This window comes from Solanum dulcamara, chromosome 8 (genome assembly GCF_947179165.1).
Source record: "Solanum dulcamara chromosome 8, daSolDulc1.2, whole genome shotgun sequence".
NCBI lineage: Eukaryota > Viridiplantae > Streptophyta > Magnoliopsida > Solanales > Solanaceae > Solanum > Solanum dulcamara.
The window spans coordinates 736716-755364 of NC_077244.1; the positions used below are offsets into that span (position 1 = coordinate 736716).

Genomic DNA, 18649 nt, shown 5'->3' on the forward strand with positions numbered 1-18649 from the left:
ATTTCATGAATTAGATTAAATTAATATCAGTATGAAATATTATCATTTTTAATTTAATAAAATTTAAAACACATGGTGGGTAGTTGATATTTTGCTTCTTTACATAGGTAATCTTATGTTTATTCATAATTATTCACCTATCTTATTAATTATATGGATCGAATAAAATAACAATGTTATTCTCCTCCCTTTTTTAAAAATAACTTCAGATAACAATGATGTCCAGACCAACTTACGTAAATATGTTTAACCATGTTACTTGAGTGAATTATATATACTAATAATGTCAAAAAGAAATAATATCAATATAATTAACCTATAATAACTGATATGTTTTGTTTACCATTTAGATATAATGTAAATAAACAACCCTAAATTACATAGATCGTTACAATACAATAATAACAACTACCATCCATCCCAAACAAGTCAAAATCAATCATATAAATCTTCACTGTCCATTTGTTTCATTTAAGTTCGTCTCGGTCCAATATCCATCACGATCAATACAATGAGTATAAAAAATTTACACTTTACTAAAGTCCACAAGTGTGTATAGGTACACAAATATATGCAATACTTCAATACTTAACTTTAGTATTACATCAATCATTACAATACAACAATAACAACTACTATTGATTCCAAGTAAGTTGAAATCGACCATAAAAAATTTCATTGTCCATATCGCTCCATTTAAGCCCGTTTCAGTCCAATATCCACCTACGACAATAACAACTACTATCGATCCCAAGTGAGTCAGAATAGACCATATAAATACTCACTGTCCACATCGCTTCCATTTAAACCCATCTCAGTCCAATATCCATTGATCAATACAACGAGTATAAAAATTACCCTTTTCCATGAATGATTTGGACTGAGATTGTTATATGATACCAGAAACTCTGAGAGAAGATAGCACAACAAATATAAGCCATAACAACATGAAGAACATGCAAGTCACCCATGCCCAAACTCTTGGCCCGCCAAGCTCAGCACCTATAGTTAGACGTCTAAACACCAAAACACCGATGCAGGCTACAGAAGTGGAGAAGAAAACAAGCAGAGAGAAACTTAGTCCTTCTGCATTGTCTATTCGCAATGGCTCCTTGTATGCGATGTAATTGTACAGTGTATCAATTAGCCAGGGTACGCCGATGCCTATATAGATGTTCACCGAATTGCTACAAGGACAAAGAGCGTAAAAATGTAAGTCAGACACCAGAATATCTTGTTTCAAGGAATGTAAATGTTAAATTCACATTTCCTACAATTCTGGTTTCTCATCACAAGGATTATGAGAGATTAATAAAAACGTGATGCAAATAACTAGTCATTGGCTAACTACTATATTAAGAGGTCGTTTGGTTCACATGTTAGTTATTGGGGGTGGGGGGTAGGGATTGGTATGCAGTGAATAAGTATACATGAAATTTATGTTGGAATTATTTACTCCAAGGACATTTTTATCCTCAAGTACTTTTATCTCCGTACTGCTAATACATGTATTCTTATTCCACACTTTATCCCGCACAAGATAATACATCGAATGTCAGATAACTTAATGGGGGCATCGTTTAATTTAGGCAACCAAACACCACATAAAGTTATTATGCATGGATTATATATTCTTATATGGCCAACCAAACGCAGCACTTAGCTATAGTGAGATTGTTTCTTTTCCTAATCCCTCCAACCAAACATCGTATTATTTTATTCAAAATTATACACTGGAGTCATTTTCCTAATCCCTCCTACCAAACGACCCCTTAGTCTTTTACCTTGTTAGTAGAGACAAAAACTAAACTTGATGAACTTCTATACCGCCTAAATTGCTATTCAGTGAGATTTGGAAAAAAGGAAAATGAAAATTGGAAAACAATGAAAGCAATTTGCCAAATCTCTATGGACCTGGCATGCCTTCTGTTAATTTAATAAACTATGTAATAGGTTAAGGGCATAGTTGACTGATGAAGAAACCTGCAGGTAATGTTAGCAATGGCAGAGTCGGCTGTAAGCTGTCGTTCTGCAGCAATTTTGCTGGCCACGAGATCAGGCCATGAGGTTCCACTTGCCAAAGCTGTGAACGCAATTACATAAGGATTTATTCCTGCAAGTACATTGTGTACAATGTTTGTTGTTAGACCGGGCGAAGCATATAGGCAGAAGAACATTTATGATCATTGAAAAAGCACTGAACAATCTGAAGGGCATAATACATAAACAGACACTCAAACTTTGACTTGAGCTGGCAACTAAGCACCTCCAACTTTGAGTATGCACATCTAGACACCTCAACTCATTTCCATTGTGTTAGCTGAACACTCCAACTTACAAAATGATCAGCTAGACATCTCCAAATTTATGAGTCACGTCAGCATCGGGTTTCCACGAGACACAATGAAGACGAGTTGGAATATTTAGCTATCAGTTGAAACCAAGTTGAGGAATCTAGATGTGTACTCTCAAAGTTAGAGTGTTTACTTGCTAGCTGAAGCCAAGTTTGAGTGTTGGTTTATGTATTACGCCTAATCTGAAGTAAGGGTGAAAACCTGTAACACAGCTTATCAAATCTGTGATCTTTGTCACGACATAAGCTATTCCACTGATGAATATCAAAGAGCATATGAAAGCAATCCACCCATGGGCAATCTGATACGGTGGCACAAGCGCAAAAAGAAGCTTCCACGGTAGAAGAAGCCACTGCCAGAAAATTCTTGCAACGCGTAGGTATATATTATTCAATTTTCTGGATTCCGTACTTCCCAACTGAAAAGATTAACAAACCACCCCATTAATCCATCAAGTAGAGGGTGTGGAACAGGACAGGAATGTTACTGTAAATCGTGAGAGTAAAGGTCTGAATTAGAGTCAGATTATATTGAATAAACTATAAAATGAACAACACTGTAGTAGTGCTAAGTGTTAAGCTTTATACATCCACCCCATTTTCATGCCTAATTAAGTTCATGAACATGGGGTAGTAAATAAACACAGTATCATTGGAAAGTCATTTCAAGACAGTGTTGTCACAGACGCGCTTAAGCCCAGAAGCAAGGTGCAAAACATGTTGAGCATTTCGCCTCGCTTAATGTGCGCTTTAGTGTCACCATCAAGGCTCTAAGACAAACTTTTTCTAGCCAATGAGCGTCTCCTAGGAGGCGACACTCAACAATAGATATTTTTCTTTATCATAATTTTTTTAATTTTTTTTTGTCATATTTGTTATTCATGCTTATTATTATTAGTCTTGGACTAAACATATATATATTTGTATATCTTCTCCATTTGCGCATTTTTTCATTAAAGCCCACACTTTATTTGCGCTTTGTGCTTAAAACCCCAACGGATCTTAGAGCTTTTTTGCGCTTTTTGCTTTTGATAACAACGGGCATCAATTAAAATTCTGTTTAACTAGGACAAGCACATAGCACAGTAGAATGGAGTAATTATCCATTCCACATTTAGCACAGCAGTCACAGTAGGTATAGAAAACGAGAATTGTTTATACTGTAACAAATACTCATTGACAGTTTGTGTCAGAATAATATCTCAGCCACTGTGAGATAAAACAAAGAAACATATTAACACGGTTATTAGAAAACAGTACCATGAGAGCATCCACAAATTGATGCTTCCAAATTGAGAGGATATCAGATTCTTCAGGAATGATATTGCCACTCTTCGGTGTGGACGGTTCAGTGACATCTTCACCTGCTAAGTTTCGATAAAAATGACCTGTTGTTACAAAAGAATTGTCAGACCAAAGTTACTTGCAGAGAGAAGATTAAATCCTTTTTCTAAAGTTTCAAATTGATAACCAACAATAATTCTATATTTACTTGTGTTATGCAACTGCATAGAACTATCATTATCTATTACTCTCCCAGAAATGAAATTTTATATTGTTCATTTAAAGTGCCTGTCTGTCTGCCTTTTACTTGAAACTTTTCCTAGAAATCTTTTTACAGGTGCACCTTTTTTATATCAGGTAAATATCTTTTCATTCATAAACAAGACCAAACTGGCCGTATACATGGGATATACCAAAAGGTAAATAATCTACAAAGAGAAATGATTCTCTACAAACTCCACCAATCATCTATACAATAAGGAACATGCACCAAGGAAAAGAAAATAAGGGAACGGAGACTACTCCTCAACTGAGAGAAACTCAACTCTACTCCTTCAAAAGCTCTTGTATTTCTCTCCCCAAACTTTCCACATTAAAGCAAGTGGAACCACGTTCCAAGCCCTTCTTCTTCTCCTCCTTCTCTCACTCTCCAACCAAACAACAAGTCTTTCACAGTTTTTGGCATTACTCATGGAGTGCCAAACCACCTAAACATATCCCACCATAACCTCATAGTAAACCCACAATGAAACATCTTATTCTACATTGCAAGTGCACCTTATAATTCTGCAACACTTATATTGCAATCCTTAATAGAAGCAAAATTCAACATTAATACTAATTATAATAAGCCCCCCATTAAAACACTTCTCAACTTAGAAAGTCCCAAAATGTGTGATGCATTTCTGCAAATAATAGTATCCTATACAACATTGAATTTCTTTTCATTAAACAATTCAAAAAACTGTCATATAATGCTCTCCTAATCAAACTAACTTCAGTTCCCTATTTTCATTTACTCTGACTAATATAAACATATTCCAAATCAGCTTTCTAAACATTGTACCTAGTGAAATTGTATCACATAAACTGGGAAGAACTGGATATCCCAGGTAAAACAAAGCATCACTGTCTTGAAATTACCTGTCCCCTCTCCTGAATGAATGGAAAAAATATCAACAATTCCGCTATTTTCTTCTTCACCAACTTGAGATACTTCCGAGTGTGGATCATGAACCTTGTCAAGAGGCCTATATTTAACAACCTCAGCGGGCACCCACTCCTCTGGCCTCTCAGCTCTTTCTCTAAATGGTAGAAAGTATACAATGCACAAATTAGATCATTTTCCCATATGAGAAAATTATAAAGAAAATGGACCACGGGCCAAACTCAACCCAAAAATTAGCTCAAGAAGTTAGTATATAAAGAGACCCTCCCATCCCTTAATAGCCAATGTGGGAAACTCAACAGAAAATAAAAACAAGCTGAAACAAACATCAACCAGAGAATGGAGACACTACAATTTATGGTAATAAACATAATACATACAGACGTAGGGACAAATAGGGCCAACGTTTGTCCTGTGCATAGGCATGTATCAGCAATAGCCCAAATTGCAACACTGTTAAGATAGACTCCCACAAAGTTACAATGTTTGGGGTCCACACCTACAAAGTAAATAATATTCAGGAACATGATATCATTAACTGAATCCTTGTTTTGCTGTGAAGAAGTGAAAGAGGACTAAGACATTTTCATTTTCATTATTGCACCATGCACATTTCATCAATAAGGTAAATCTGATAGCTCAAATTAAAACACTGGTAAACAGACTCCCATAAGGTTACAAAACCTCTGGACTCCACATCAACAAAGTCAGTTATGTCCATAAACAAGATGTTAATAAGTGAGTGTTCGTTTTATTGTCAAGAAGTGACAGACGCCTAAGACACGTATTATTCCATTACTGGTCACATTTCATCAATGACGGAAAATGCAATATTTTATTATCAGTTTCATAGTCTTGATGTAGAAGAAAATGAGTTTCAAGGTCGTACAAATTTATTATTTGTGATTAACATTTATCTACAACAATAACAATATACCCAGTGTAATTCCACAAGTGAGGTCTAGGGAGGGTGATGTGTTGCAGACCTTACCCCAGCATTGTGAAGACAGGGAGGCTGTTTCCAAAAACACCTCAGCTCAAGTAAAACAATTCAAAGTGGGTTTGGAAAAGAAATACAGTAGTGAATTAACATTTATCTACAAGTTCACCTATATATCTTGTATGGTCATCCTTCCATACATGTGGAGAAAGTCATAAGAATAAAGTCATGTCTTATTCATTAACCAACATGCATGTATGCTTCCAAAGTGGCATTAGTGATTAGATTCAAAGAATAAGGGAAGCAAAAGACATCAAAGAAAGTTTTACGTTATGATTGTTAGCAAATACATGATGCTAGTCAGCTAACTTTCACAAGTAAACACTATGATGATAATCTTTCTTTAATGACAATTTTCAAGGAACTCAATGATTATGTCATACCATATGATGTAACTAGAGAAGAAGGTCAGTTTATAGGTCAGCAGCATTAAGTATCGATAAGTAGCCGCTTGATGGTTTAGGTTCATCCAACAGTTTGGTAATACAAAACCCCTCAAATTAAGTTAATCAAGCACACCCTGCCACCAGGATGATTGGTCAGGACTGCATATCATTTATGTACCCAAAGCAGTGCAAGAAGACGAACAAACTAGAAGTGGATTGTTAGCACCATGAGGTCTCAGGTTCAAATCCCAGCAAAGACAACAATAGGTAATTTCTTCTCATCCAACCTTGGTGGACAGAGTTACTAGTTGTTGGTGGGAGGTGACGGGTATCCCGTGAAACTAGTCGAGGTGCGTGCAAACTGGCCCGGACACCACGGTTATCAAAAAAAAAAAAAGACAACAAAATAGAAGACTTCTTTCAGAGAAAGAATAAAGGGGCAGCCCGGTGCACTAAAGCTCCCGCTATGCGCGGGGTCCGGGGAAGGGCCTGACCACAAGGGTCTATTGTACGCAGCCTTGCCTTGCATTTCTGCCAGAGGCTGTTTCCAAGGCTTGAAAAATCCTTGTGCTAGCCGCTAGGAAAGAGTCAAAACCAAAACTACTCGTCAAGAAAAAGAGTCTACCAAATAGGTGAATTTTAATGAAGCATATGTTCATGGAAAAATGTGAGCAGATAACCTCTAAAATTATATACAGCCAGATGTAGGCCCAAAAAGACCAAAAGAGCTCAACAAGCCAGACTCCAATATCTGATATCTTCTTCAATTCTCCAGCTTTAGGAACCACCACGCAAACAGCATGAATTGGAAATAGATCGAAAGCAGCAGAACCAACAAGGGTTCCCGGACCTAAACCTGGTCAAGTCAAATTGTTGCAAGCGTGTATTAGCAAGACAGCGGATACCCAAGATTCAGGCAATTTTCTGGTATCTAGTAGAAATGATACATTATATATCAATATTATAACAACAGGTACGAGCAAATTTTTCCAAAGGAAATTAGATTCTCACATTCTATCTGCTCATTTCTCAATAGAAAAAAAGATAAATCATGAAACTATACATAATATTTCCCATAACACAAGTATATTAACATATTAATTTTTCTGAAATAAATATTAAGCGATCAACTATTGATTTCATAGTCATTATCTCAGCATCTCTTAAGGTTCCAGTAACTCGTCATTCAAAGGTTGCAGCCATTAATATTCTGTGTTTTCTATTTTAATGGTCAAAATGGAATATATTTGTACTCCATGACTTCAGAGACTAACATAATGGGGTGAAGAACATGTTAACCAGTAACCAGTAATATAAGCACAAGAAAACATTTAAAAGTGAAATCTGTATTCTACTCTGTAAAAATCAATATCCTTAGTGAACTCAATAATATTGAGAGTTACTCAAGATAAAATCATTAGAAGGTCAACTATTTCATTGTCAGGTCTTAAGGTTCCTCAACAGAGAGCGGAAGAGTGTAGGGACATCATTGGTGAGCAATACTTCCAGACATCCTGTAGTTGTAGCTTGTTTTTTATTCGCCTCATTTGCTCAACAATGTCCAAGAGGAGATCACCACAAGCACAATATGTGGGGACAAATCTCTCTCAAAGTGCATCTTTACCAGACGTCATAACACAATGTAAACACACACACACATCAATGGCTCACTTTAGTATCCATTACAACTAGAAAAGTTTGGTTAGCTACGATTAAAAAATAGGAAAAGAGGAATCTGAAAGTTTGATGCCATGCTTTCTTAAAGGAGCATATAATTATATCGCAAACCTCCAGAAAAGGAAAAATTGTAAAACAAACTAAAATTATGCATAAGAGAGGAAACTGACACTTTGATGCCATGCTTTCTTACCTTGTATTATGAATAAGAACAAAAATTATAACACAATTAAGTCAAGATTCTGAATGCAGAACAGAAAATCCAGAACAAACCTCCAGCGTATAAATTTCCAATATTTCGTATCGCATCAATTGTAGCTAATGAGATCTGTGGAAAGCTTGTCCCAAATGCCAGTAGAGTGATGTCTGCAATTGTGTAATTCCACACCTTTTCATTTTTGACAATTTTCGTGTTTGTGAGAGGATCTATCGTCTCTACAGATCGACTATGCTTAACAACACTTTCCATGGACCGGAAAAACCGAGCAGTTATAGCTGACAATCCAATAAAACAATAGGCAAGCCCCAAACAGTACAAGAAAGTTCGAAAGCCTTCGCCAAGAACAGTTTCTAGATGGATAAGTAAATAGGCATCACATTTTTCATGTCTAATGATATTTGAATGTCCATTTGTGCCGCCAGTGGTATAGTTACCCAGTGAGGTCATCTTGATAAATATTTTTCCCTTCACGGCTCAAGCCCCAGAAAGATTATTCTTTCGGGCGGATGCGGATCTGACATTTGTGCAACAGTTGTTGATAATCAAAGTCAAATGACAGTCTTAATACAGTTCTCATTACATCAAGTAACAATAGTAGCAATCTGAAGAAAAGATAGCACCATCACGTATACAAAAAGATCTCCAAGAGTTTCTTTTGCACTTCAGACCACAAAAAACCATGTACTAAGTCAATATACAAGGGGACAGGTGTAGCCCAAACATTTGCAGTATTAAATGTTACTAATATGACATAACACATGTCCAAGTACGCACTTCAGACCACAAAAAACCATGTACTAAGTCAATATACAAGGGGACAGATGCAGCCCAAACATTTGCAGTATTAAATGTTACTAATATGACATAACACGTCCAAGTACATAAGAGTAAGTTATTTGGCACCAACAGAGTCAAGAATGAATTTGCCTTCTTTGGCATTTCATTAACCAATTCAAGTGTATGATGAAATTAGACATTGTGAAGGAAAGAAATGCAGATAGAAATTGAAATTTAGAAAGGGTTTTGTAACAAATTACACCAGTAGCTTTCTGAGAAGAAGCTTGCAAGCTTAGGCATGGGCTGATCTCAGAATAATGCACAGAGATTTAATAGTAAAGGCAAATACATTGTATCCGAGGTCATACAATTACCAGTGTTGACTTTCTATTGAGGGCCATTGGACCTAAGACTAACATTACACGAGTCTCTACATCAAATCATTGGAGTTGTTAGAGTGGTAAAAAGTCTCACATTGTTTGGGTAATGGACTGGTAGTCTGTTTATATGAACTTGGACAATCCTTCCCTCATCTATGTTGCTCGGACTCTTCAAAAATGTCAATGGGTGCGTGTCGAATTCTCCAAAAGTAGTATATTTTTGGAGAATCCGACACGGGTGCGGCATTGAAAGAGAAGAGTCCGTGCAACTTAGCCCCTCATGAGCTATCTTGGGTTGAGTTAGGCCCAGGTGTCATCTTTACATGGTATCAGAGCCAAGTTCATCCCCGTTTGAACTCCCGATCCACGCTCCAGTTGGGCCTGGGCATGAAGGAGGTGTTAGAGTGGGTAAAAAGTCTCACATTGGTTGGGTAATGGACTGGTAATCCGCTTATATAGACTTGGGCAATCCTCCCTTCATGAGCTAGCTTCTGGGATGGAGTTAGACCCAGGTGTCATATCTTTACAGGAGTGACAAGCAAAACAATCGAATTGTGAAAGATGAATGTCGTAATTCTTTTATCTATTCTGAGTTTTTGTTGCATTGCAAGTACGATCTAGCCAAAAAGGCCAAGTTCCATGCATAGGAAAATGGTGAAAATGAGTGCCTGGTCAATTGACTCTACCATTCAGGCTAACATCAAGTTTCATGTGTCTTGGAGGTCTGAAGTAGAGAGTTGTAACCCTCCAAGAATGATGCCTAGAAGATACAGCACAATATTACCCAATTTAACACTTACTCAAATGGCATTGGCAACCATATTTGTGCCATTCACATCACAGAAGCTGTTCCTAGACAACATCTCAATTCTTAGGTGCACTTCAAGTGTCTTCTCCCTTAATTCTTCCCTATAGGTTAGAAGTTCTGCTCGTGATCATATCAGTACCTCACTTTCCTTGTTTAGACTTAACTATTACTCCTAAGATACTAGTTGTGTGATAAGTGTATTGATAGTTTACGAATTAGAGTATCTCCATAAACCTTTCTTTAATCATTTCTCTCAATCATGCAGTTTGTAGGAACTATTGGAACCCAAGTGACGCTCGCATTTAGTATAGCAAATTTCTCCAACAAAAGGAGTTAGACATGATCCAAAGTAATACAGAAGAAAATTTTGACATTTGATCAGCACATTTATCATTTTTTCTTAATCTCGCCTTTATTCTTTTTTCTTTTGGAAGATTTTGTTCTATTTCTATGATGCAAATGCTTGTAATAATGTCAACTCCACTAGTTTCTAAAAAGAGAAATGCTGCATTACATTATCCTTCCTAATTCTGGAGAAAACTTGCTGTTGATCAAACAGTACTGCACTTTTTCCAGGGCACCAGAACCCAGTCTCTTCCCTCTGGATCGTCAGCTTTTCCTTCATGTGGTCCTAATCGTGTGAAAGGTGCATGACAACCCAAAGACATACACCAGGCCTAGAAAGTGAAGGAACCAGGATTTTCACTAAGGGGAGTCAAAATATAAAGAAATTACCACACAAAGAATTCAAGGGGATACAAAACTTAAGAGCTACAAGAATTATGGTTAACTTTATAATCACTGGAATTATTGTCTCTCCTATCTACATAAATGACAAACTTCTATAAATTTCTCCCACATAATGTATAAAAATCAAGTCTTTACAAAGAAAATAAGATTTAAAGGAAGTTATGATATCCCAAAATGGCAATTCATTTATATGGACTACAAGAGCATGGTCACCACACAAAAAAAACTTCTTTTAAGGCCCTTTACATCAGAAAATGCAATCCTCTAGAATTAGGAAAACTTAAGCTTGAAAATTGACTTCCCAAATATAGCTCAAAAGGAAGAAAATTTTGTACTCAGCCATCAGCCACAATACACATCTGAAAGTTAACTTCTACAACATAACTTAAAAAGAAGCAATCTTTGTCCTCATAATTCAAATTTCAATTACTCAAAAAATGAAAGAAATACACAATAAACACTCTGCCACTGATTCCAAGATTGTTGGAACATAAGTTAAACGAAAAGGGTCAGACAAAAATCAACAATAAATCCAAGATTTGCAGATGGGTCGATCGAAAACTTACCAAATACAACTATCAATAACCATTTTGGACCCTTTTTGTGATTGAAAAAAAAAGTATAAAAATGGGGTCTTGAACTAATTTGTGTATAGGAAATTACATAAATGTTGTGGGGATATACAAGAAGAAGAGGACGTGCATGGAATGAGCACCACCGGATTGTTGCCTGTAATTGAGATCGAATGGCAGATTGCTATCTGTAAAGCAATAATTTAGGAGTAAGCATGGTACTATATATCATGTGGAACACGAGAGAGACGAGATCTATTTTTTAATTTTTTTTTTTTAAAGATTTCTCACCCGATGTCTTTGTCATTCATGTAGGAAAATTCCTCTCCTATTAAAAGTTGGACTCTATAAAATGGGCTGGCTTAGGAATACTTGCCACTAATTTGGTATTGCTTTAAGCTCAACTAATTTAGATTTGAGTTTGAAGAATTTTATTTTAGAAGTTAATTCAGATTTGTATTGAAAAATTTTACTTTCAGATAAAAGACTCCTATTTAAAATGGTCTTCATAATTGGGGCTAACTTAATGAAGTACTTACCACTTTGGAAAATCTCACTAATCGTATATCTATTTTGAAAGTCGACTAATCTAGATTTGTAGAAGAGTTTTAATTTGAAAGTAAAACAGACTTCTATCAAACTCAATTTTATATTCATGGCTTTGGGAAATTTTCTAATACTGCCAAATTTAGTCTGATTTGACCATTTTGTTTTTATTAGACATTATCTTTATTTTTCTACTTGATTAGCAGCTTATATTTTGCTTACAAATTCAACATAAGCACAAGTTTTATTTTTATATTTTAGTCCTATAATTGATTAGCAGCTTATAGTTTGAGTACACTATAATGTGATATTTCTTTTATTCCAAAATTAGCTTGTTCTATAAATATGAGTAGGACCATTTTGTTTAGGTGTTTGAAGTCGGGACATATACGAAGACATTTTAATACCATAAAGCCTTATTTGAAAGAGGAAACTAAAATAAATCGATTGCAATTTTGCATATCTATGTTTGATCGTGATAGCATACCACATTATCCAATTTTTACCACCATGTTCAATACGGTTCATATCGCCGAGAAGCGGTTCATATGACCCAAAAAAATGAAATGTATTATTTACTGCCTGGTAAAGAAGATCCTAATGAGCATTGCCAAGAGCAAAAATTTTATCAATAAAGTTATGTTTTTAGTTGTTGCAGCTCGTCCTAGATTTGATGCACAATGAGTAGAAATATTCTCCGATAAAATTGGATTGTTCCCTTTTGTAACACAAGAACGAGCTAATGCAAATAGACCTGCGGGAACTATGGAAACAAAAGCAATTACTTTGGTAACCAAAGAAATTTCACGATCATTCTTGATTAATAAAGTCCTTCCTTGATTGTATCTTGAATTATTTCAACCGAATCTTCATTGATAATAGTATCGTGAACTATTTCAACCGAATCTTCAAGATCAAAATTCATACTCTAAAATCTCTCTACTCTCTTTCAATTTTATTTTTTTTCAAATTTGATAAAAAGATACAACAACAACATACCCAGTGGAATCCCACAATTGAGTTTGGGGAGGGTAAAGTGTATGCAGATCATACCACTACCTCATAGAGGTAGAGAGGCTGTTTCCGAAAGACACTCGACTTAAAAGCACATGTTTCAAGAAAGAGAGAGCAACAATATATATTATACCATATCAGCTAAAACAAGAAGCGCTACAGATTCTACAAAACTAGAACAATATTAATAGCAAGAAAATGTTAGTCAGATGGCAGTAACAACACAACTAAACTGGCACGCCTAGGCCTAAGACTGTCACAGGACAATACCACACTCTGCCCCTGCTAACCTTCTACCCTTACTAGTTTTCTATCTTAATACGCGACCTCCACTCCTTTCTATCTAAGGTCATGTCCTCGGTGATATGAAGTTGCGTCATATCCTATCTAATCACCTCTCCCCAATACTTTTTCGATCTACCCCTACCCTTTTGCGTAGCACCCAAATCCAACCGCTCGCACCTCCTAACTGGGGCGTCGACACACCTCCTCTGCACATGTTCAAACCATCTCAGTCTCGCTTTTCTCATCTTATCTGCCACCAAAGTCACTCTCACCTTATCTCGAATAGCCTCGTTCCTAATCTTATCACACCTAGTATGTCCACACATCCATCCTCATCTCCGTAATATGCATCTTCTGAACATGACAGTTCTTGACTGGCCAAATCCAACCGCTCGCACCTCCTAACTGGGGCGTCGACACACCTCCTCTGCACATTTTCAAACCATCTCAGTCTCGCTTCTCTCATCTTATCTGCCACCAAAGCCACTCTCACCTTATCTCGAATAGCCTCATTCGTAATTTTATCAAACCTAGTATATGTCCACACATCCATCCTCATCTTCGCAACATGCATCTTCTGAACATGACAATTCTTGACTAGCCAACACTCCGTACCATATAACGACGACGGCCTAGCCACCATTCTGGAAAACTTACATTTAAGTTCTGGGGGTACCTTCTTATCATACAGGACTCCAGAGGCAAGCCTCTATTTCGTCTGTGCTGTCCCAATGCGATGCGTGACATCCTCGTCGATGTCCCCATTACTCTGGATGACGAATCCAAGATATTTAAAGTTTTCTCTCTTGACGATAGGTTGAGTGGCAAGCCTCACTCCCGTGCCCTCTCCATCGGATGTAATACTGAATTTGCACTCTAGGTATTCTGTCTTGGTCCTGCTCAATTTGAACCCTTTCGACTCCAAAGTTTGTTTCCAAACCTCCAACTTATCATTGACTCTGTCCCGAGTCTCATCAATCAAAACTATGTCATCTACAAATAGCATACACCATGACACCTCCTCTTGAATAGATCGTGTCAGATCATCCATCACCAAAGCAAAAAAGAAAGAAACTCAACACAGATCCCTGATGTAGTCCCATCTCAACAGGAAAGTGCTCTGAATCACCTCTCATCGTCCTAACCTGAGTCTTGGCTCCAACATACATATCCTGTATTGCCCTAATATAAACCATCGAAACACTTTTAGCCTCCACGCACCTCTAGAGAACCTCCCTCAGCACTTTGTCATAAGCCTTTTCAAGATCAATGAACAACATATGAAAATCCCTCTTTCTTTCCCTAAATTTCTCCATCAATCTCCGCATAAGATGAATTGCTTCAGTAGTCGACTGCCCCGGCACGATCCCGAATTGGTTCTCTGAAATTGACACTCTTCTCCTCACCCTTGTCTCTACCACCCTCTCCCAAATTTTCATAATGTGACTCAACAATTTGATACCTCCGTAATTATTACAGTTTTGAATATCACCCTTGTTCTTGTACACCCTACCAAACAACTCGTTAAATTGTACAACAAATACAATCACTTGTCTAATCCCCAACAAAACATATCATGGACAACATCATGGGAGCATGAAAGTAAGAAATAAATAATACAAGCATCATTTGCGCATATTTACAGCAGCAGATTCTGTATTCAAACCACAAAGGTTATGCTCATGAACTATACGATCATATCACTGACAAAATCTTGGAATCAGCTATCGATAATAGTGATAAAATTATACTCATCAACATCAACAACCTCAAGGGATCACCATTCTACAATCTTGTTTCCTCCGCCGACATCTATGGTGCACCTTCTGCAATGTGTTCTCTCCAACTTTCTCCATCCTAGAGAGTGCTGTTAGTACAAGCAAGAGACCAATGAAACAAGTTAAGCAGTAAATAGGTGGGCTTATACTCAATTAGCATTCAAAAGCACCAAGTGATGAAGTACTACTGATCTACTAACAGAAATCATGACAACAGCAAGCTCAATCTAACTGTCTAAGAATCCTGCAGCCACACCCCTCCCCAATTGAGATTTCAACAAAAACAGTCTGCTTATAAAAGCATTTTAACCACCTGCCACTGGTAAAGATCCCAGCATATATATTTACATGATTATACCAGTGGTGGAACCAGAATTTTCAGTAAGGAATCCTAAATATAAAAAAGTAAAACACACGAACACGAAGAAGCCATGTGAATTTGTTCGGTGAATTTTAACCCATCTCTACCCTGGTTATACTATATTTAATAATAGTAGCCTTTGCAGTAGAACGAAGTGGTAACACTGCCTTGCTCACAAGTCACAAGCTACAGATAACCCCCAGTAACCTTGTGCCATTCTTCTGAATTTTTTTCACCATGATTACCAGCATTTATGCCAAGTAGAGACAAATTATTACTTAGAGCCAGTAAGAAAATTTGACATCACTAGTGTCAAGGGAAAAGGTGATAAAAAGACATTATATCTGGTTCCTATCTACTAGAAGAAACTGAAACTTTCTTAGAAAGGGAGAAGTACAACAGAAGAAAAAAAAACAAGATGGAGAGAGGGATGCTGATTATGTAAGATTCACTAATCTCCCTGGATTTCAGCAAAGGACCACCTCAACCAATTTGATTTTCCAGATTATACCTCCACCTCTAATCTTTGAGAAATCAAAACAGTTGAAAAGCGTCAATTTTACTCCCTTACACAAATGGACAAAGACAAGTACCTCCTAATGCATCCCTATCATTTCCATTCCCTTTCCAAACCCTACTCAAGAGTCAAATGGGTTAATGGGCCATTGATGTTGCTGTGAAAGTAAAAGCCACAAGTAGAATAGCACATATTGTTAATTATGTCATAAGACGTGTGAATATATACGGTAGTTAAAACACTAATCTGGAACAAATTTTGTTAACAAGACGCAAGTGAGAAAACAGACACATTTAAGAATGGATTTCCCTATCAATTAAGTAGATAATAGTCTTAATCCTGCTTGTCAACACAAAGAAATAAGACCATTTTTACCACTTATAGGAAAAGTGGATTTGGAAGAGAAAACTGTCTGTAGAGTATATTCCAACATATAAGTTGGAAGTCACACTATTAATAAAAGTATTTTCCTTACATAAAAAAGGCTTCTTTTTTTTTCTGAGGAGGGGGGTTGGAAGTCAGACGGGTATATGAAAACCAACAGTGCAAGTAAAGCAATCTTGGGCTTTAAGACAAGCACAAGTAAAATCTCTACAGTTCACGATACTTTACTTATCTTAAACATATCCAAAGTCCATTGCAAACCTCCAACTTGGATATTTAATTGAAAAGCAATTTCATGGCATACTTTTATCTCAACTTCTAAAACCAAGTTTAATCCTCTGTCCCAATGATTGGGTTAGTGACATGTACATCTGCAAATCTTGTAATTTTATTCATCAAGTTGCTATCAGCCATTAGAAATCCACCATTTGCATATGGCCATATCCAACTTTCTCCTCGATCAACGTTTAATAACTTCCGCACCCTCCCTTTTCTCAATGTTCTTTCAAATGCTGAAGGACTGACAATCAATCCCCAGAACAAATGAAAGCATGAATGAATTAACATCAATAGTGCTGGCACAACTTTGCTGGATTACTTCTTTCCGTTCCAACTTGCAACAGATAAATACTTCGAGCAAATCTAAGAAGTACAATAAAACAATCAACACAACACGCCCAAATGAAGCTAAATGGATATAACGATTCATTAACCTACAACGAACTAGTTTTGGATTGTGGCTTATTGTATAATTTAAGATGTGCTAGGATGTGGTCTAATGGTTAATGAAGCAGGAGGAGAACCATGAGGTCTCAACGGGTAAAAAGATTTAAGTAATTTCTTCCCATCTACCTATGCCTTCCCATCTACTGGTGGGAGCTACCAGGTACCCATAGGAACAGCCAAGGTATGCTTAAACTGGTTCAAACAATACAACTATTTAAAAGAACAGAACAATGAAACAACAAATGCAGAATGCAGGATATACCTCCAAATTCGTCACCCCAGAAGGAAAGCCGTTGATCATCTTCTTCTTCATCAAACTCATCACCATATCCAAACTCTGCATCGCCTCGATACCCTGGTTCACTCCCATACCCTGATTCATTACCCAACCCCTCAAAATTCCCACTTTGCACAGACAAACCATTTAAAATACTCTCTTTTTCACCAACCCCACCACCACCTTCCTTCTCCTTCCTTAAATTCTTCGTAACCTCACTAACATCCAATGTCCAATGCATATCCCCATTAACGAACAACTCCCCACTCGAATCAGTCCCAACAGCAACAGGAAAATCCGAACAAGTCCCATAAGCTGCTGAAGCTCCAACCGAGCAACACCGACGACGAGTCCCACTCCGATCACTACTCCTCCCGGATACAGAACGAGACCCACGACGCCGACGCTTACCAGCTATCAACCTAAGATTCTCCCGCTTATGAACCGATAAAGGCCGATCCTCCTCAAATAAACTAAGCTTTGACATGTCAAGAGCTTCAATTGGGATAGAAGTTGTTCGATCTGCTCTACATTGACGCTTTGTATGCACCCCACCATGGGTAGATGGGGAGTAAGTTTTTGGAGAATCTGAATCTAGGGTTTTGGAATTTGGAATCGGAAACTGAAAGGGTTTCCAAGAATGTAGATGATATGTACATGATTCAATGGCTTGACGTGAATCTAGAGTCTTGGGCGACATTGAAACTTCATGAAAACACACTACACACAACCAATGGAGTTCAATTTTACACTTTCTTTCACAAATCTACAGTTCAAATCTGCTTAAATTCACCTTAATTGATCTATAAACAGCAGATTAAGGAAGAACAAGATCTGGGTAGTTTGGTGTCAATGGCGACTAAGCAAAATTGAGCAAATTCCAGAAGCATCTAAGGATATTTGGGGCTGTAAATTATCTATATTTTTATACTCTCTCTCTCTTGCCAAATTTTGACTTGCACGACTATTAAGAAAATAAGAAGGGTCTCTTTCAAGTCACCTCATAATACTGATTGTTTGATCATGTAACTGTTTAGTCAGCAAATAATTAAGTGTAATTGGCAGATAGTTATACTATATAATTCTCCTATAATTTTTGGGAGTAGCTATGAATTGGTATAATTACATGTAATTATAAGTTGATTTTTTTATTTCTTTTTTTTATTTCTATTTTTATTTTTTTTATTTTAAATTATTTTTTATTAATATTTTTATTATTTTAATATTTTCTAAAAATATTTTTTTTATTATTTAAATTTTTTTCCTTCTCATTTTTAACTTTTACTTCATGTGATTCCATGCAATTTTTCGTATTACTTTTTTTTATTCTATGTTTTTTATTTTTATTAGCATAATTTTGCTAGTATTCGGATTTTTAAATTAAAG

At 36.6% G+C, this 18649-nt stretch overlaps 2 protein-coding genes across 4 annotated transcripts; both read right to left on the minus strand.

The window, feature by feature from the left end:
- Positions 1–418: 418 nt before the first annotated feature.
- Positions 419–11651, minus strand: LOC129901610 (magnesium/proton exchanger). Of its 2 annotated transcripts, XM_055976856.1 has the most exons (10): positions 11370–11434; positions 10568–10730; positions 8142–8602; positions 6872–7047; positions 5186–5304; positions 4781–4941; positions 3614–3741; positions 2556–2772; positions 1984–2113; positions 419–1187 (listed from the first exon to the last, which is right to left on the minus strand). In XM_055976856.1, exons 3-10 carry the CDS (start codon positions 8533–8535, stop codon positions 890–892), a joined length of 1623 nt encoding a protein of 540 aa, XP_055832831.1. In that variant the 5' UTR covers positions 8536–8602; positions 10568–10730; positions 11370–11434; the 3' UTR covers positions 419–889. The 2 variants fall into 2 exon arrangements, with proteins under 2 accessions (XP_055832831.1, XP_055832830.1); XM_055976855.1 differs by lacking the exon at positions 10568–10730 and having other exon boundaries at positions 11370–11651.
- Positions 11652–14811: 3160 nt separating this feature from the next.
- Positions 14812–18204, minus strand: LOC129900682 (uncharacterized). 2 transcript variants are annotated; one of them, XM_055975696.1, is made up of 2 exons: positions 17249–18197; positions 14812–15087 (listed from the first exon to the last, which is right to left on the minus strand). In XM_055975696.1, the coding sequence occupies exons 1-2, from the start codon at positions 17961–17963 to the stop codon at positions 14990–14992; spliced, it is 813 nt and encodes a 270-aa protein (XP_055831671.1). In that variant the 5' UTR covers positions 17964–18197; the 3' UTR covers positions 14812–14989. The 2 variants fall into 2 exon arrangements, with proteins under 2 accessions (XP_055831671.1, XP_055831670.1); XM_055975695.1 differs by lacking the exon at positions 14812–15087 and adding an exon at positions 15102–16902 and having other exon boundaries at positions 17249–18204.
- Between the last annotated feature and the right edge of the window lie 445 nt (positions 18205–18649).

Bases quoted from the DNA above. Each gene is read 5' to 3' on its own strand.
- LOC129900682 (XM_055975695.1), bottom strand. From the start codon at position 17,963: ATGTCGCCCAAGACTCTAGATTCACGTCAAGCCATTGAATCATGTACA. The intron at 16,903-17,248 runs GTATATCCTGCA...TGTACTTCTTAG, and splicing joins CTGGGGTGACGAATTTGGAG to ATTTGCTCGAAGTATTTATC.
- LOC129901610 (XM_055976855.1), bottom strand. From the start codon at position 8,535: ATGACCTCACTGGGTAACTATACCACTGGCGGCACAAATGGACATTCA. The intron at 2,773-3,613 runs GTACTGTTTTCT...TAATCTTTTCAG, and splicing joins AATTTGTGGATGCTCTCATG to TTGGGAAGTACGGAATCCAG. The intron at 2,114-2,555 runs GTTTTCACCCTT...ATGTACTTGCAG, and splicing joins TTTGATAAGCTGTGTTACAG to GAATAAATCCTTATGTAATT.